Source organism: Ammodytes marinus (assembly GCF_949987685.1).
Source record: "Ammodytes marinus genome assembly, chromosome: 3".
In the NCBI taxonomy this organism is placed as follows: domain Eukaryota; kingdom Metazoa; phylum Chordata; class Actinopteri; order Uranoscopiformes; family Ammodytidae; genus Ammodytes; species Ammodytes marinus.
In genome coordinates this window covers 18,418,568-18,439,477 of record NC_137232.1, presented here as the reverse complement: position 1 = coordinate 18,439,477, position 20,910 = coordinate 18,418,568, and the positions used below count along the sequence as shown (strand labels likewise).

The following is a 20,910-nucleotide window of genomic DNA, read 5'->3' as shown; positions in this document are numbered from 1 at the left end:
GGCGGCACTTTACATAGCGGAGCGAAGGGCAGCTAAGGTGTACTGTACATCAGGGAAACTTTTAACAATAGCAGCCACACATAAGAGTTGCAGACTTTTAAATAACATAAACAAATGTCAGCTATTTGCAAAGTGTTCAAAATTACACAACAAAGTAGGCCTACCTTAAATAAGGAATCAGTCCAATAAAATCATTAACATTCCTGCAGAGACTTTAAGTGTTTCTCTGGTACACAGCGGTGGATTTTTAATGACCTGATTGAATTTTATGCTGTGTTTTTTTTATTACTTCCTGCATTGAAACTGGGGCATGTTGGTTGTTATATTCATATAAAAGTTAGATTATGGATAAGCCGGATTATCAAACAACACGTTATGTTTTGGAGAGTCTCACTACATCATGTTGTGCTCGGCTGCTAATAGGTTTAGGGAAATCCTGCGTATTACTAATGATCAACCACATTGATACTACACTGACAGATTACACGTCTAACTGGCAAAGTATCTTGTTGTAAACCATAATACATATTTACAGAGGAGCTCAGTGGCTCCTGGGATTGTGTGTGTGTGTGTGTGTGTGTGTGTGTGTGTGTGTGTGTGTGTGTGTGTGTGTGTGTGTGTGTGGGACATTATTTTCTTATGTATTATTTATTTTCCATATGGCTACATTGTGTTTGATATGTAGGCTAATTTGTCCGTGTGGCCGTGAACATCGCAGCTGTCTAATCCTGAATTGTTTTAATTAATCTGGTTTCACTCAGCTCTAGAGAAGAAAGATATGTTCAATAGAGTTCACAAAATAAAATGTATTCGTGAGGTTTTTGGTCAGATTCACCTTCATCATCGCAATGCACCTGCTTTTGTGTCCCATGGTGAGTCCGCGTTTAAGGGAGGATAAACAGCAAAGAGCCTTGGAGCTCTTTTTCTTTTACGGGACATATTTCTCTGTTATATAATGAATGCATTTAAATGCAGTGAGAGGAACGAAGCAGAAAAACTCTGTTGTCCAGCTACTGTATCTTTTTTTCCACAGACGAGACTGAAATAGGCTATAGACTATACACAGTGCATGGGCAACTGAGGGCAGCCCCATTTCCAATTGTTTTTAAATAAACTCAATACACACTGTGCATGGATGTGAACGCGACATGATCAGATAATTTCGGATTACCTCCCAGATGAACTGATTACATTTTTAAGATATAAATTATTTAGACCAAAATATTGTATAATTTTTTTGTATGATAACTCACATTTGCATAATATGATGTTGATATCAAACACACAAACAAAAATAAATAAATAATAATAATATATATATATTTTTTTTTGAGGGGGCCCCCCTGGCGGTCGGGGGCCCTAAGCGACCGCTTAGTTCACTTATGCCTCGGGCCGGCTCTGATCAGCACATCCCCAATAACCTCATTTAGCTCTGACATTAATCATTTATTGTTTGTTTGACTCCTAAGTGGTTTAAAGGTTTATGGGGTGTTTTTTTTTCTTTTTCTAAAGTCAGATAAAAGAGGCATTTTCATTTGGCCATTTAATGAAACCAAATAGGCCTAGCCTATGGTGTCGAGTCAGAGACGAGACAAATGAGGCAATTTGAATCTCTGAAAGGGAGTTTTGGGTCCCACATTATAAATGTATAGGCTATATTACAGACTATTACATCACACTGTTGGCAACATGGCTTATATTTAATGAATAAATGAATACACTATTTTATTACTGCTATTCTTCGGATGTAGCCCGAGTGATTTGTTTTTATCGGCTATAAATCTTTAGTTTTAATTATAAGCTGTTTTTTAAGAAAAAGTTGTTAAGTTAAATGATTTCTTATTCGAACAAAAAAGAAAATAAATAGGCCTACATGAACATCTCTCTGTATGGCTCTAATGTGAGAATATTACAAAACTAATGAGATTATTCTGCTTCATAATGGCAAACAAACAACACCCCATTAACACATAGGCCTAGTAGGCCAATTAAGTTATAAAGACGACATTTAAATAGGCGACACATTATACAAATTAAGTCCTTGAATCAGTCAAATAAATAAAAAACCGTTGAGCAACTTCTACGGGGCCTTATAATAAAAGCAGAGTGGAGAGAAACCAGCGATGTGAATATGCAGCTCGCCTTTCTTAAAAGTCTTTATGGCATATACAACAGGGTCCAAAGTCCATGAAAGTTTTTCCTGATAAGAGGAGCCAATAAAAGCAGCAGTGCAGCAGTGTAAACACATGTCTGCCTCGGCCCTGAGCTGGGCCTTATTCAGTGGATTTACATAAGGCTCCCATCAGCCGGCCCACTCATTATCATGTTTTATATCCCCCTGCACTCAGAAAGCATCATGGCAAAGTAGCTCCATCCTCCCCTTCTAACAGGGAAGTGAAGCAGTTTCTCGGAGCAGGTGTCAGCAGCCGTCAACTCCCCACAACATTGGAGCAGCATCGGAAGAACAGAGGAACTTTATTTTAACTTTATTTTATTATTTATTATTCCCTCGTTCCTCCCCTTTCCCTTTGGCTGCAGCGCGCACCCAGCAGGCCTATGTTGTGTTCTTAATGTTCTCTAAAATGGTATCCAAGCTGACATCCCTGCAGCAGGAGCTCCTCAGCGCCCTGCTGGACTCAGGAGTAACCCGAGATGTTCTGATCCAGGCCCTGGATGATATGGACCCCAGTCCGCCGGGCTTTGGAATAAAACTAGAGAGTCTGCCCATGTCTCCCGCCGCCCCGCAGAGCGGCAAGATGAACGGGGCGGACGTCGACACCAAGCCCGTCTTCCACACGCTCACCAACGGCCACAGCAAGGGCAAGCTGTCCGGGGACGAGGGCTCCGAGGACGGGGACGATTACGACACGCCGCCGATACTGAGGGAGCTCCAGTCGCTCAACACGGAGGAGGCCGCCGAGCAGAGGGCGGAGGTGGACCGCATGTTGGCGTGAGTTACCACTGATTTTTTTTTTTTTTTTTTTAAACAAGAAATGTACTTAAATGTCGTAAATGGACCTATAATGGGCAGAAAAAGAAAGTGAAATTAAGCTCCTATATTGGGTAATTCCGTTTACATTAGGCCTAGTGAACTAAAAATGATCTTAAAAAAAGTGTTGGCCTCTTAAAACTTTGAAAATAAAAAGTCCAATTAAATTTTTTTAAAGCTCGTCTTACAAAAAGTATAGGCTACTTTTCATTCTTTGTTTACAATTTTAAAATGACCCGCCACGGCTCGGTTTTCACATTCTGGTTACTAATTATCCACGTGGATTATTATTTCTTTACCTAGAAGTCTAGCCTAGGCTACTTGCAAAATATCCGCTGAACGTAGATCTATTTATTATTAACTATAGGCCCAGACTACTCCACCTCTCAATGATCCAAATCTGGAGGAGAAAGTAGATATAGCCTAGGCTAAATCGACAATATTTCAGGCAGGGAGATTACGAGCATTTTTTATGTGGGTCCATTTTGACAAAACACAATAATAATAATAATAATAATAATAATAATAATAATAATAATAATAATAATAATAATAATAATAATAATAATAATAATAATAATAATAATACGGTATTATTTATTTATTGACCTTTAAATTGAAATTTGTTTTATGTTTCCCATTTATTCACGTGTCAGTAAACCCATCATGAAGATCATCATAATCCCGTTATTTCTAATCATCGCCACTCAGGCCACTTGATTCGCTGTAAAACTAATATTTGAGTCTCTAACAGGACCGGAAGAATATCAAAACGAACCCACGTGTAGTTAAGTTATTATTAATTTTATTCTATAAATCATCAACTGAAAGATACACAGTGGCGTGTGATTAGAGTGAATGGAGATCTGGTTATTCATTGTCAAAAGTTATAAACTAACATCTCCCACTTAACCCGCAGACATAGATGCAGGCCTCCACATTCTCCAAAACAAACAGACGCGTGTGGATTTGCTATAATTACCGATGTCAGTGTGTCTGGCCCCTACTAATCTCTTATTGTAGCCTAGGTTTAAGGCTCCATTTTTTTTATACCTTCGACCATTTCGCAGTGCTGGAAAAATAGGTCTCGGCCTACTGGACATAGGCATAATAAATATGAAGGGGGAAACCTTTCAGGTAAGAACACGCAGTTCTTTTAAATGCTAAATATAGGCTACATGAAGTCAGAGTCTAAAGAAAAATATGTAATTTCCTTAAAATTAATTTCTCGAATTTTACAGACTAGCTACTTAGGCTACCTTAAAAAAATTGCATTATCAAATAAAAATAATATCTGATCTCAGTTGACAAATCAATTTTTTAAATTTTTTGGGAATATTCAGCTTTACTGTTCTATGATGCATGCATTTCATCTGATCTAGACTGATGCATTTATCTTCTCTTTGAAAACTAAGAAAATCTGTTTTTTTTTATTATTATTTTTATTTTATGTTTTATCAAAACTTTGTCCTGGGTCCATAAAATACAGATTTTCCTTGTACGCTTTTTTTTTCTTTCATTTTTTTTTTCTTAATTTACAAAAACCCAATCCGGCTGTTTCCAGGCTTGAATCATGTGTTAAAGCAACAAATACTAAGTCCACGTTTCCCAACCTGCCTTAATCCACTGGACCTAACCTTTGAAAATATTTACAGCCTATTGAACAGGCAACAATGATAAACGGGTCGCCTGCGAGGGTACTTGTGTTCAGTGCAGCTACTTTTAAGCCTGTGCTGTTACTTTAGCCTAAGGCCAAATAAAAACAAGATGAGCTGAAGGAAAATAACAATTGCATGTGTTTTTGAATTGTGTTAGTAGATTTTGTTACTTATATAAATAAGAAACTTTTAACATCAACAAAACAAAAACAACTCTCCCCTTGAATAATTTCTTAATGTATTTATACTTTTTTATTGAAGCATTTATTTTTTTATTTCATCCATAAAATGTGTATAAAGGTGTTTTTGACATACAGCTACTTCTATGTTCAGTGGTGAAATGAGTGGTGTGTTTTATCTGAATCTAGAGAGGATCCATGGCGTGCTGCCCGCATGATCAAAGGTTACATGCAGCAGCACAACATACCCCAACGGGAGGTGGTGGACGTCACTGGGCTGAACCAGTCTCACCTCTCCCAGCACCTCAACAAAGGCACGCCCATGAAAACACAGAAGCGAGCGGCCCTCTACACCTGGTACGTCAGGAAACAGCGGGAAATTCTCCAACGTAAGTTAATATTTGAGGTTCTCACAGCTTGGCCCTGGCCTGTGGTGTGTTGTTGGTGGCAGTGCTGCACTTGATTTGGTGTTTTTTGACCTGTAGGGATAACAAGTTGAATTGTATATTTCCTCATCCCCATGCTGAATGACATTTACATGCACAATAAGACTTCTGGAACCTGTAATAATGTATGCAAATATATTGTTCATGGATGACAAACATTGCCATCATGTGTATGATTCACTTTCCCATCATGTGTCTGATTCACTTTCCCTTGTAGGTTTTTGTGGAATAACCTTAATTGAATGTACCTCTTCTTGGTTTTGCAGAGTTCAACCAGGCAGTTCAAGGTTCTGGAGGCATTATGACAGACAAAGGCAACCAGGATCCGGTGTTCTTTTTTCCAGAGTTCAACCCGACCGGTCAGGGCATGGGTCAGCAGGGCGAAGAGGTTGGTAGCGAACCCTCCAGCAAGAAAATGAGACGTAACCGCTTCAAATGGGGGCCTGCGTCCCAGCAAATCCTTTACCAGGCCTATGAGCGACAGAAGAACCCCAGCAAGGAGGAGCGGGAGGCTTTGGTAGAAGAATGCAACAGGTAGAAACAAACTTGACACCTTTACTTGCACCTCTTCCGGAAAAATGTCGCCAAAAATAATACTTCAGAATTCTTCACCACGTGGTTTTTTTCTTCTGCAGAGCCGAGTGTCTTCAGAGAGGGGTCTCCCCATCCAAAGCCCAGGGCCTGGGCTCAAATCTGGTCACCGAGGTACGGGTCTATAACTGGTTTGCCAACCGGCGTAAAGAGGAAGCCTTCAGGCAGAAGTTGGCCATGGACACCATCTCTGTGCCGACCCACACCATGAACTCTCTGCTGTCACACAGCTCGCCACATCACAGCATTTCACCTCCCAGTAAGATTTTTTAATTTAACCTTTAATTATACAGGTCATCTCATTGAGACACAGGCCAGGGTCTTATTCTCAAGAGAGACCTGTTAGACAACAACAGTACAACATAAAGTTACAGACAGACAGGAGATGCTCGGTGATGTTGCTTTGCATACAGTTCAGCATCAAATAAGTCAGACAGGATATGTAATAATAACATATTTTTCCTCTGCTGGAAAGAGTACTCTCACAATGGTAGAACCAGAACTATATTATCTTTTTAATGCCAGACATCCTTCTTCTTACTCATTATGCAACTTTACCACTGAAAGTTTGGTCTAAGTGTAGCCTCAGGCCTTTAGTCCAAAACGTATAAGGAGTTGGCTTCCAAGGTCACTTCATTCCAACATACCAAAATAAAGTGACAACACTCACACGAGGCAAATTATACGATTTTGAATAGCTCCTTCTAGATTCACACAATAATTCATATCATTCTTTTCTAACATGTGCAGTAGTTAAATTGGTGGAGTTGCCCTTTAAATGTTACGCATGCAGAAAAACTAGCTACTTGTAGATATATGCTAACATTGGTCTATAGAGAACACTCAAGGTGCCAAAAGAAATTACATGATTTTGTTTTCTCTGTTGTGAAAATGGCATCAGAGATGTTTAGCAGCAGAGTTGATGCGATCACAGAGGCAGAGAAAGAGGGGACAAGTGATCAATGAGCGTGAGTGAGTAATCTGAGCAAATGCCATTGTTATTCCGATCTTTGAAAACACACTGAGAACAATCCACATTGTACCTGCAATCTCCACTCCAAAGTCAGCATGGAGAAGCATGACACAAAGGGCAGCGATCCTGTGACAGGCAGGGTCAGGCCAGGGTCAGGGAGGGGGGACAGACACATCCACATTACAGCCACATAACGCCATCATTTCCACATCTCCCCCCCCCCCCCCCCCACACCCATGCAGGTTGCTAATGACTCCGCTCGGAGAGTCGCCAAAACAAGGAAATGCTGTTTTAGCCCTGACCATTTCACCCTGACCTGATGTTTGCGTTTGGAGTAATTAGTATTGACTGAGTCTACCTGGCGTATACTACGTAAAAAACAAAGCTGATAGGCCTCACGACGGAGCATTATCCCTCCGTGCCATCACTCACCCTCCATAAAACTGTGATTGGAGGGCCTCACTCAGAGCCTATTGTTGTCCTCTCGTGTTCGAACATGAGGCCAGCTTTGAAGGGAAAACAAACTGATTGCCTTGATTTGCTCTTTTACCTTTGGATAAACGGGTCCCACTTGTGGATTGTCTGTTTGCTTGAGTTTCTTTTTCTTTTGTTGTTACTCAGAACACCTGACCAGGCATTGACCTCAGGTTGTGAAGCCAGAAGGGTCAGTGATAAGGTTGTGGAAGGGAAGGGCGGAAAAGCCTCTTGCTCCCCACAAAAAATCCTCAGCTGGTTGCTTACAAGGTGTCCTGCTGGCATCCTGCCGACAGCATCAGCTGTTTTTCAGTGTCAGCCCCTGGCCGGACAATAATATCCCAGTGGGACGTCTCATTGCGTTGCTAGGGCACGGCCTGTATTATGCATGCTTAATGGACAATTAAAATCCTTTGCTACTACATCTCCCAGGCCTTTGATAAGGGGCTCCTCTGACTTCTACTCTCTATACTCTACCTCGGCAGGAGGTCCCATTGTCTGTGGTGTATTAGAAGACTGCAGTGACTGTAACCTAGGTTCATTTATCTCTGCTGGGCCTTGAGGAGGACTGATTTTAAAGCCTCCCCCATCACCTTTATGGGCATCAGTATAGTTGCCGTGGCTGGGTGCAGACTCAGAGCAGCAGGAGCTGTCCACTGAGGTATTGGCTCTTTTCTGGCCAGACAGGACTGATGACCCCTTCTTCGCCTATAGAAAAAGAGACAGCCCCCCTGCCACCCCACCCCTCCTTAAACAGTCGCCACACCTTCAGTCATACAAGGGAGGTCAGTGCTGGGTCAGATCAAATAAACTCCTCTTACTTTGGGAGTTTTTATTGATTCTGTTTCGGTCCGTTGACCAGTTGGTCACAACTGGATAGACAGTCAAACAGTGTGACATGCAGTTTTGGTTGCGACCTTTTCTTACTTTCAGATATGAAACTGATCTTAAGCAGATAACATAGTTTGTAAGACGGCACATGTGAGCACGCACCTGTGTTTTCCTATATGCAATATTTACTTACTGTCCATTCACTAATAATGTTTACTGAGCTCAGGTAATCCATTTTATTTAATTTTGAAGCATTAATCTACACTTATAGTTAGTAAATGTCCTCAATATTCCAAGAAATAAAGGTTGTTTGCGGTGGTTGAAAGTGCCTCAGTACATTTGTCCATATTAAAGTACTAGTACTTTAAAGAGACAACTTATATGTTTTTGGTAACCGAGGCACCTTCAGATAAAAAATGTACATACTTTTTTTTTTTTTTAAGTCTGGCTGGGGCAGCAAACTTGTAAGCCGTTCAACCATTAAGGCTCAGCCTAAAAAGATAATACACTCAACAACAACAAAAGGAAACATAACAGAGAAGCCTAACAGAACTATTTTTTTATTTTTTTTCCCTCCCATGAATCAACTCACAACCCCTAAGATGTATATTGTGATCCATTAGAGGGGCTCTTAAGGTGGGGAACCTATGCACCTAACTAGTTCACTGTTTATAGAAGAGTTAAAAATAAGTCCACCTCAAGCAATCACAAGCATACTTGAAATACTTCTTTAACCACTTGTACTGCAGCAGCTATGGTCACCGTAAAATTGAACCATGCCTTGTAAGCTGAACTGCATCCTTTTCCAGGTTACAAAACTAGCAGACTCAGAAGTTCCAGATCAGATACAGTAGTAGGGGGGATTATCCGTGGATTGCGCTTTCAGTCACCTCGGGCTAGCATGAAACAGCACCCACCCACACACACACACACACACACACACACACACACACACACACACACACACACACACACACACACACACACACACACACACACACACACACACACACACACACACACACAACACACACACACAAACACACACACACACACACACACACACACACACACACACACACACACACACACACACACACACACAGAAAGGATGTCCCTGCTCGGCACTTTCCACTGATCTCTGTCCTAGAGAGCCACAAAGAAGAGACTGGATACGTCCTGCAGAGACCCAGGAGGTCTGTCATATGCAGCGACACTACAATGAGCACTGCCTGGGGTTGAGAAGGCAGGCTTTGATATTACATGGGTCACACAGGGAGCTAGGGCCTTTTAAACCTGCTGAAGATCCTTGCTACCACTCCCCTCCTGAAGTTCTCGCCCTCCCCCTGCTCTCGAAAACAGGACCTTTCCATTGATTGGTTCCTATCTTGCCTGAGCAAATCTTTAGTTTTACAGAATCCCAAAATAAAATGAACATGTTACTGTAGTTTTCTAGAAACCCAGACTTGTTTAGTCTAGATTGTGGAAGTCCTCCCTACTTACGCCGAGGTTCCCTGCAGCTAGAATTACTGCCGAACCCAAAGAAACAAAACTAGCCTGAATAGCATCCTTTACTCCCTCCGACACTTTAAGAGGTCGCTCAGCACCGAGATAACTGCCTTTTTATGAGCCCTCTTCTATTGTGTGGCAATGGGGGTCATGAGTCCAATGGAGTGCTTTATTGTTCTGTGGCCGTGTTTACAAGGCATGGTGGAGTGTTGTGGGGCTGCTAGTATGTTGCAGAGGACAATATGAAGTCTGTGGGCTGAAACAAAATGGAGGACAGGTACTTCAAAGGATGAAATATGGAACTAACTCTAACACTAACCCTGGAAAAAGGGGGAAGCAGATAGCCTGGCTATATTTCTACCTAACTCTCTCAACATGTCAAATTATCCCTTTAAATATGAAGCTACAACCAGGAGACAGTGACCTTCGCTTAACATAAAGACCGGAAATAGCTAGCATGGCTCTGTCCAAAGGTAACAAAATCCGGCAAACATTGTCAGCATCTATAACGCTCATTAAGTAACATTGTAACAACGTTTTTTGTTACTAGATCCAGGCTACCTTGTCTTCATGTTAACTTAAGCTAAGCTATGCTGCTGCTGCTTGCTTTAGCTTTCTATTTAGCCCACTGACATGAATGTGGTACCATTATTCTCAGCTAGGTATTTGTGAAAAATATTTAAAAAAAACACATTTCCCAAACTGTCAAGCAATTGCTTACAATGTAAGGCACCCTGTATAATGTAGATACGTTTGTGAATCTCTACATCCGACAAGTCAGATAAAATATGCCTTTTTGTTCCCCTGACACCTGAATCAAACTTTAAGATCTGCAAACACATTCTGTTCCATTTACAAGCTGCGACATTAAATCAATGCCCCCCTCATCGGTCACATTCAGTGTCAGCGTCACTCCCTCTTTTATCTCGACATTGGCTGTATGTCAATGCTTGCTTGCTTGTCATGTCTGGCAGACTTTCGGGGCAGCTCAGGCTGTAAACCCTGGGTCAGGGACGAGGGGCTTCGGGTAAGATGGGAGATCTGGGTGCAAACAGAGTCTGTCACTGAGGGAGGGGCGCGCCCTGTGTCAGCGTGAGGCTGAGACCACAGGATAAGAATGTGTTTGACATTGTTTGTAATTGTGTAATGTTTACCCTGTTGGTATCAGAGGGGGGACTAGCTAGAGTGGCTAACAGGCATTTGATTGTCGGTTGTGGCGTGGTAAAGCATTCCTTTGGGTCTTCAGTGAGAGAAAACAAGAAGTCTAGACACGGGATTAAGTGATGGCACTAAAAGGAGGAATTTGACAAAAAATTAAGTCATTGATTCGAGACAAACCTTGACTTACTTGTATATGTTCTGCCACCTTATACTTTCACTCCACTACAAATAAGAGTTCATTACATTAATCTGCCACTTAAGTCTCTTGTAGGCTATAGATACTTTAATTTATAAATTTGTCATGAGAAAAAACATATTTGATAAGGACTTAATTTCCTAATCATTGATCTTGGGTAGCTATGACATTAAAATGCTGCTTCTTACACATTGATGCATCCGTCTGAACAATCTGACCTTGGAATATATCAATCAAAGGCACAGAATGAGTACATATTACTTTTACTATTAGAACGTTTTGTTGCAGGACTTAGCCTACTGTACATAGTCGTATTGGTACGTATACTTAAGTAAATGATCTGAGTACTTTTTCGACCACCGGGGAAACTTTACACTGACGTAATTGCGAATTTCGTCAGTAGCCATTGAGAAAGTGTCCGATCGGAGTTGTGCTGTAGTGAGTACATGTATACACAGTGCGTGGCCTTGGCTGAGCTAAGCAGATAGCAGCGGCGGGTACGGGTCAGTGTGTTTGTTTGCTCTGTCCTCCCCTGTCTGAGTCAAAGAGCAGGTGAGCCTGCGGTTGGTTTGTGTGACAGCAGCGCAGCTCAGCGCAGAATGAGGCCAATGCTACTATCTCTCTGCTCTACATAAGTGGTGTAGGACAGAGCAGGTGTGAGCTAAACAAAGTGAAACTGATAGTCTCTCTCTCTCTCTCTTTCTCTCTTAGTGCGTTATAGCCAAGGCCCCGGTGAGGTCACCTCCTCCACGACCATCAGTCACCACGGTAGCAGCGCCATGCCGACCAGCCAGTCGGTGCTCCAGCAGGTGTCTCCGGGAGGAATGGAACACAGCCACAGTCACAGTCACAGTCTGCTGTCACCTGACGCCAAGATGGTGAGTGAACACACCTGGGCCTCCGTGGCCTCAGATTAGATAAGACCCGGCCAGCGTTTAGCTTAAACGTACAAAGCAGGTTCCTGAACCTCCCATCTCCCATGGACCCACCACTGTCAAGAGCCAACAATCGGCACATTGTGCTGCTCTGTTTGGAAGGTGGAGCAGGCCGCGGCCGGACTCACACGCAGCCTTCACTGGAGTGCACCAGGCATGTTCATGGCTCTGCCAATAAACCTGACAAAGAGACATTCTGCTCTTATTGATTAAATGCCTCGCAATGAGGAGCCACAGGTGGAGCGCTGCTTGTTCTGCCCCAGAAATGACGCCAACATTTGATTATACCCGTGTATGTGTGTTTTTTTCTACTTCAGAGTTTCTCCCTTCTGCCCTAGTTCAATATTTGATCAATGACAAGGGAAACCTGTGCACCGACCCAAAGCGCTTGAGTCGTACTGCAACAACACTTAAGAGATATGGTGTGTGATTTACTGTCAAGGTAAAATATTCTTCCTTGGGACTAAATTAAATTCGCCATACAATACAAGATTCAACCACTTATCTTCTTCAGGGTCAGTCAAAATAGTCACGCAACTGAAATATGTAAAACTGCTCACTTACTTCCCTGTCAGATACCACATACTTCTGCCTTTTGGCGCGGCACTGTGTGAAAGGACCACAGCGAAGGCAGGCAGTGACAAAGGTTTATTATATGCAGATGTGTGTCCATCCTCTGTGGGCAGCTGGCAGTAGTAAAATAAACGCTGCCCTACTAAGGGGGAAGAATCCCGATCCATCATTACTCATCATGCATAGATGTGTTTTTTTTAAATGTACTTAAGCATTTGAGAAACCAACATGCAGGTACAAATACTGCCGAGCCCTCTATGCTGACTTTTTTAGCATAATTTTCTTCTCTCCACCTTTTCTTTCTTATCGGTATTTGCTTTTGTGCAGTGTGTGAGCGGAGTTACACAAGCTTAGTGTTGTACAAAAGAATCTGAACAAAGTCAACATTTATGACAGTTGTTAGTTTTGCAGCCAACATCTGTTTCACTTTGAGAATACATATTTGTGAATTTACTTAGCAAGATACTCAAGCTCTCATAACTTGGAGTGTTATGACACATTTTGCAGCAATAGAAAACACTGTAACTAATCAAATTCCTTCATCTTTCCTCCAGATTGCAGGCTCAGGTGGAGGACTTCCTCCTGTCAGCACGCTGACCAACCTCCACAGCTCCCATCACAGCCATCAGCAGACACAGAACCTCATCATGCCTCTCTCTGGAGTCATGGCCATAGCACAGAGTAAGCCCTCCGTCCCTCACCAAACTGACCCTAGCCATTGAATTCATTTCATCACGACATGGTTTGACCGATGTTTTTTTCTCTCTTGCTGTGCCTCGCTAGGTTTAAACACGTCGCAATCTCAGTCGGTGCCGGTGATCAACAGCGTAGCGGGCAGCCTCGCGGCGCTGCAGCCGGTGCAGTTTTCCCAGCAGCTCCACAGCCCGCACCAGCAGAGCATGATGCAGTCGCCAAGCCACATGGGCCAGCAGCCGTTCATGGCCACTGTCACGCACTCGCACAGTAAGTAATACCCAGTTATACTCTCATCGTCTTTATACAGTGTGTGGTCTTTGTGGTACTTATAATGTCTATTATTCCTGAGAAGTAAAAAAGTGATTTAAAAAGTATTAAATTGTCCAGTATTTCAGAAAGAAAATGAATAATTAGAGAAAAGTAAAAAAAAAAACGTAACTGTCCTATCCCCGTACTGAGATCTTTTGAACCCCTCACATTCAGTTTGGACACCCCTAAGGGGAACCGATCTGCCGATTTTGGGACCAGCATGTTACAGTCATATGAAAAAGTTTGGGAACCCCTCTCAGCCGGCATTATAATTGACTCTGCTTTCACAAAAAAAATATGAAAGTGGTATGTCTTTAATTTACCAGGAACAGCTAAGTACTGGGATGTTTTCCAAACAAAGATTTTTTGAAAAACAGTATTTGGTTGTATGAAATAAAATAAAATGTGAAAAACTGGCTGTGCAAAAATATAGGAACCCTTGTGGTTTTGTTGATTTTAATGCCTGTAACAGCATGTAAAACTGATGACTTTAAACACAAAGTTGGTTGGATTATGTTGTTAAGCCTTGAACCTCATAGAAATGTCTGTTTAATCATGAGAAAATGTATTTTAAGTGCCTAAATGCAAGTTGCACTCCTCTTTGACTCTCTGCTGAAGTGAGACAGAATGGGATTATCAAAACAGCTCCCAAAAGATCCGAAAAACAAAGATTATTCATTGTCATGGTTTAGGGGAAGGCTACAAGAAGCTTTCCCAAAGGTTTCAATTGTCAATTTCGACTGTAAGGAACGTTGTAAGGAAATGGAAGGACACAGGCATAGTGGCAGTTAAACCCAGGCATGGCAGACCAAGAAAAAAACAGGAGCGGCATAGGTGGAGGATTGTGAGAATGGTTGCACACAACCCACAGATCACCTCCAAAGACCTGCAAGAACATCTGGCTGCAGATTGTGTATCTGTACATCGTTATCGTTCAGCGCAATTTGCACCAAAACATCTGCTTTTTATAAAGACCAAATAACTTAATTTTTGTCTCATCAGTCCAAAGCATTTTCTTCCAATATGAAGCTGGCTTGTCTAAATGAGCTTTTGCATACTCCATGCAACTGTATCTGTGGCGTGGGCGCAGAAAGGGCTTCCTTCTCATCACCCGGCCATACAGATGTTTTGGTGCAAATTGCACTGAATTGTAGAACCATGTACAGATACACAATCTGCAGCCAGATGTTCTTGCAGGTCTTTGGAGATGATCTTTGGGTTTTGCGCAACCATTCTCACAATCCGCCGCATATGCCGCTCTTGTACTTTTCTTGGTCTGCTAGACCTGGGTTTAACTGCAACTGTGCCTGTGTCCTTCCATTCCCTGACAACGTTCCTTACAGTAGAAATTGACAACTGAAACCTTTGGGAAAGCTTCTTGTAACCTTCCCCTAAACCATGACAATGAATAATCTTTGTTTTTAAGATATTTTGGGAGCTGTTTTGATGATCGCATTCTGTCTCACTTCTGCAGAGAGTCAAAGAGAAGTGGAACTTGCATTTAGGCACCTAAAATACCTTTTATCATGATTAAACAGACCTTTATATGAGGTTCAAGGCTTAACAACATGATCCAACCAATTTTGTGTTTAAAGTCCTCAGTTTTACATGCTGTTACATGCATTAAAATCCGCAAGACCACAAGGGTTCCCATATTTTTGCACAGCCAGTTTTTCACGTTTTATTTAATTTCATAAAACTAAATACTGCTTTTCAAAAAATCTTTGTTTGGAAAACATCCCAGTACTTAGCTGTTCCTGATAAATGAAAGACATAGTACTTTTATCTTTTTTTTGTGAAAGCAGAGTCAATTATAATGCCGGCTGAGAGGGGTTCCCAAACTTTTTCATATGACTGTATATTAGCTGTATCCAGTCCACACTGTAGTTTAAACTTCTGAAGCCAAAATGGGCAAGATTTATATTAAAATACAGCCAATGAACACACCCCATTCCCTTTTCTGTAGGTCTGATTCTCTTGCCCAAATTCGATGTTGGTGTGTCAATCATGGACACTTGGCAAAAGGAGTCTCCTAATACTAAAAGCAGAAAGATTTTAGATCGGATCTTATGTCTCTTGTTCCTTTGGTATCTTCAGGAATGGTGTTAACTGTTTTGTGGACATTGAAATGTGACATTTTACTCTCTGCAGCCTAACACAAAATGCATTTTTAAACCTGATATCAACCATAAAAATTGATTTTTTTTTTTTTTCTAAGATTGGGAATCTAACTCTCTGTCCGGCTTCCCCTTCGCAGTGTATCCTCACAAGCAAGAGCCCCCGCAATATTCACACCCGTCACGCTTCCCCTCCGCCATGGTGGTCACGGACGGCAACAGCCTCAGCACCCTCAGCTCCATGTCCTCTAGCAAGACGGTGAGTCTTTAGCTCACATCGTATCACATCCAATCACACACCAGGCCACATTTAGACGCATGCTCTCACCTCATCTGTCTGCCTGCCACTGCGGGGGAAAAAAATCTATGTCTGTATAATAGCTGCATGGGGGGGGGGTGGGGGTATGTGCATGAAAGTCAGCAGGGATGTTATTGCAGTGGGTTTTGCTGCAGCTCCTAAATTTTGCAACATATAGGCCTAGTATTGTATTTTAAATCAAACCTCTCTCTGTGACACTTTGATCAGATAAACTCGTCACCTATTGACACAGAAAAAAATCACCCTCCCTCACCCTGTTCTGATTGAGAGAAACGACACGATTGAAGCGCACAATAACAAAGGGAACTAGATTATTACTGGGAGAAGTGTGTGTGTGTGTGTCTGTTTTGATTGTGTGTTGACGTTGTGTCATTCCTGTCACATTAGGACGGTCCCGTAAACAAGATGGTGCAACTTGGGGGTCTCTCCTGGGTAAATACAATTTTATTAGCACAGTCACACACAGTTCAAAATGAGTGAAATCACCAAGAATCGCACAAATTTCAAAGAAATTAATTTATGTGCACAGTGCTTCCTTTAATTTTAGAGGGGGGTTCGTCGCTGAAATGCTTTTTTATTTCGCCCCCCAAAGTAATTGACGAGACGGAATACGTGGATAGCATACTCCTCCGAATTCCCATTTCCTGTAAAACACAGCCATCCAATCAATCACCTGTTCCCTCAGCCTAAACGCCTGCCTCCTTTGCCTACTACCTCTGCTGATCAGGAAATGAGCCTCTGACGCTGATCAAAGTTCTCAAGCCCCCGTGTCTTGCTACTTTTTTCCCTCCATGCTAGAGTGAGGCTGGAGATTGAGAGGAGATGAGCTGAGCTGGGCCGGGCGAGTGGGTGGGTGGGTGGGGGGGGGGGGGGGGGGTTGGAGGGTGGAGGGTTTTTTCTTTCTTTGGTAATTAGGCCTCTTCCTCTTTCCTACTTCTCCCTGCTCTCGGTGATCGCTCTAGCCTGAAATGTTGTCCACCACGGTGCTTTCACACGCTCAATTTCCCACGCTGAGATGGAGCGCTTGTACTCACCGACTGACAAGACTTGATGGGATGATAGCTCAGAGCGCGATGAATCCTTCTGTGTTTCTCAGTGGCAAGCGAAATGGCAAATTTGACTCTGTCTGCAATCAGCAGTTTATTGAAACTCTTTTGTAAAAATAATTACAGCATTTTGACAAACATTGAACTCAGCTGCGGCAGTAGAAGTGCTATTTTACTTATGAAAAGTACAAAAAAACACAATGAACTGTTAGAATTTCTAAATGTGATCCATCTGCCCAACTACTATTTTCAACTACTATTTATGATAATTAATTAATTACTTTAACCTTTGACCGATCATCCCATACTTTCACAAATACAAATTAAAAAAAAAGGTCTTTCTATAATAACATACTCAAGAAATGCTTAAATCCAGCCTTTTGCAAGGGGACAAAGTAGGGAGCCATTGGTTTAATCTTTAACAATGCTCTGTAGGGTTGCAACTGATGAACCGATCATTTTTGTGATCACTTAATCTGCCCATTATCTTCTTAATTAATCGTTGAGTCTTTTAAAACATCAGAAAGAAAAAGTGTCCAAAACACTCAAAATGTTCAGTTAACTATAAGTAAGATGCATCATCACTTTGTGGCATCTGGCAAACCCATTAATTTAGAGAGCAATTAGCCAGTAGGCTCCCCCAGGTATTTTCTTATCAGGGCTTTATTTGGCAGCCTTCTCCTCACGACACACCAATACCAGGCTCAGGCTTAATAACGCTCATTGTTTACCGAGAACCCTCCATTATACCTGGGTCCTGTTTAAAACTCACCTCTGCTAATAGACCCTACAGTCTTAATGACTCAGGTCTTAGCTGCGGGTCAGCTTTATCAGGTGAGCCTGTTTGCTGGAGGCAGGGTCACACCGAGGTCACCTGCCCTCCACCCCCTGGAGAGGCCACAGAAAAAAAAAATCCACAAACAAATCTTAAAAAAAAAAAAAGAGAGAAAGAGAGAGAGAGAGAGCATTTCAATGGAAACCAGGCTTCATGGAGTAATGAGAAGAGGGATGAGGAATGTATTTGGTCAGGTGTGGCACATGAAGGTGCAAGGGAGATGTATTTAACCAGTGATGGAAGAAGTACTGCAATGTAAAGACACACAATTATTAGTAACACAATGTATTCACAGCATCAAAAATACTCACTAAACTATTTAGTATACAAGAAGTAACTTTGGCTGTTAAAATAAATGTAGTAAAGTCAAACATTTGCCCCTAAAAAGTTGTGGTGTTGAAGTTAAAACTGGATCATGTCAGTGTTATATTACTGGAAATATTATTATTGCATTTCATTTCATTATTATTGATGCATTAACATGTAAGCAGCACTTACTTTTTACTTCCTGCCTATAGTCTGCCTGTAACAATGAATCAGATCTCATACAATTATTATATGTTTTGTAGTTCTAATTCATTATTAATAAATGTATAAATAAATGTGTTTAAGAAATGTAGTGAGGTAGAGGCATAAACAAGCATAACATAGAAAAACCTAAGTTCCTTCCTCAGAATTATACCCTGTAACCTGTTATTTACATGGTTCATCTGGGAAGCCTTGGTAAAAAAATGCACATTATATAAAACCTGTGTTACTGGACAGATTGTATTTATTGTTTTTACGTTCTACTTTGTCTGATGTGCCTCTCCTCCTCCTCCTCCTCCTCCTCCTCCTCCTCCCATTCAGTGTCCTCTTCAAGCATGGTGAGAGTGTCCACCTGACTTCCTCGGCGCCCGGCAACCGGAGCACATTTTTCCACCCTCTCGCCGCCGTCACCATGACAACTCTTAATAACCTGCAAATGCGCCGGCCGCTGGATGACGAGTCAGTCAACAAACGGAGAGGAGTGACGAAGGAGGGCCAGGCGGTGAAAAATGAGAAATGGGCTGGAGGGGGGGCTGCACCTGAAAATGAGGACACTGGACCACCTGCACCCCCCCCCCTCTCTCTCTCTCTATCTCTCTGTCTATCTGTCTGTAGCACACAAATGATCAACAAGGACGTATGATTTTAACACAATCTTTGAAACCAGTATTCATCTTTTTACACCCCCTTCTCAAGAAAGACATACTGTACATCCTCTTTTTCCGAAATGTCAAAGGAACAAAAAAAACAAGCACCCACCCACGAAAACAGAGGACCTTAAACGAGGGCTCTGGGACAACTTCTATTAAACTGTGATTAAATGTGGAATTACGAAAGACACGCTGATTGCAAAAGAGACGGTAATGAGCCTCTGTGAAGGCTGAGAGACTCAATGAAGGCGTTACCCTACCAGCAAGGTCCTGGATTGCCATTTTTCTATGGCTACACACAAATCGCCTTGCACATGAGCACCACTGTGTGACAATCACAATCAACCTGTATTGATCTTGTGCATGGCTTTTTTTCTTTTCTTCTTTTTTTGTAAAGGAGTCTTCCATGTTATTCTTTCACACACAAGTTTACTGTGCTGGCAGTCGAGTGCAGTTGTTCAACGTAGTACACTGTGATTGAAAAGGACTTTGACAATCTTGAAAGGACTATGCAATGCGTCAATAATAGGTGTATGCATGCTTTGTATAACTGGATCCTGCATAGAGCTCCACACACACACACTTGAGACTGGAATATGCACTATATCAGTGACGTCGCCTGCAATTGTTATATTACTGGAGTTGCTGTTGTTAAAAGAATGCCTGTAAAATATATCATAAATGCAGATGGATGTGTGTGACAAATATGCCAAAGAATAAGAATATAGTTGAGTGTTGGTACGGCTTTTCTTTGTCTAAAAAAAAGAAGAAAAAAAGTGAGGCAAACACTATCTATAAACCAGGTCTGCCTTTGAGGGGGAGAACTGACTCACACACTTAAAATGTGGCCCTTCCCCTCCATGTTGTTTGCACACAGGTTCAGGTGAATTTCAGGAATGGGACTCTCCCACTTCCTGCTGCAATGTGAAGAGATACCAAAAAAAATGAGGACAAATATTGTTCATAACTCCTCATGAATAGCTAAATTATGTGCAGGGACCACTTCTCCCTGTATAGCAACGCCGGGTCCAATGAAAATATTGACAAGTATTCAGAAACAAAACATGCTAGTCTGGTATTTGGTGAATGAAAGAGGACAATGTTGTGACAGCAGCTTCTCTAATCATACAGGAATCCGCACACCAGGGCTTAGAAATATAGTGGGAGAGGAGAGGAGCAGCTGCGCGTAGTTGGCGCGAACAAAAATTTGAACTTGAACAGCGAACTAAATGAAGTAGCCTATTTTCGTGTACTGAAGTTACTCACCACAAACTCCAGAGGTTTTCTGTCATTTTCCTCCAGACTCTCTATCTCTCTCTCGCTGTCATCTTGATTAACAAACCGGGGCACACTCAAATTTCTGGGACAAATAACAAGTTGCATCTCAGTTTAGCAAGGCTATCTGGACATTCATGTTTTAATGAGACAACAAGGGCAGTTCTGACTATCAAAACAAATGTGTTGCGGATCTGGTATCCTGTTGAATATTAGGTCATTTCATTATTATTGTGTTGGTTTTGTGACTGTTATGGGCACATCTACTGCCATCTGATCAGAGGGCACTCATACTTGTTTGATAGGACATGATTTGTTTTGTTTTTCTTTCTCCTAATGTATTATTTTTGTATAAAATTTAAATCAATCATAAATCATTATTTATACTTTCTGAGAAAAATATTAATATTTCAAGTAAAAGTATTTTTTTCCAAAATGAATTTGTTGTTTTTGCTATTTGTGTACAAGATAGGCTAGATAGATAGATAGATAGATAGATAGATAGATAGATAGATAGATAGATAGATAGATAGATAGATAGATAGATAGATAGATAGATAGATAGATAGATAGATAGATAGATAGATAGATAGATAGATAGATAGATAGATAGATAGATA

At 41.6% G+C, this 20,910-nt stretch overlaps 1 protein-coding gene across 1 annotated transcript; it reads left to right on the top strand.

The window, feature by feature from the left end:
* Nucleotides 1-2,570: 2,570 nt before the first annotated feature.
* hnf1ba (HNF1 homeobox Ba) lies at nt 2,571-18,707 on the top strand (the record flags this gene model as incomplete). The annotated part of the gene is made up of 10 exons (XM_080024965.1): nt 2,571-2,950; nt 5,016-5,215; nt 5,539-5,806; nt 5,908-6,122; nt 11,719-11,885; nt 13,070-13,196; nt 13,299-13,478; nt 15,778-15,896; nt 16,344-16,388; nt 18,687-18,707. 10 exons carry the CDS (start codon nt 2,571-2,573, stop codon nt 18,705-18,707), a joined length of 1,722 nt encoding a protein of 573 aa, XP_079881091.1.
* Nucleotides 18,708-20,910: the final 2,203 nt, after the last annotated feature.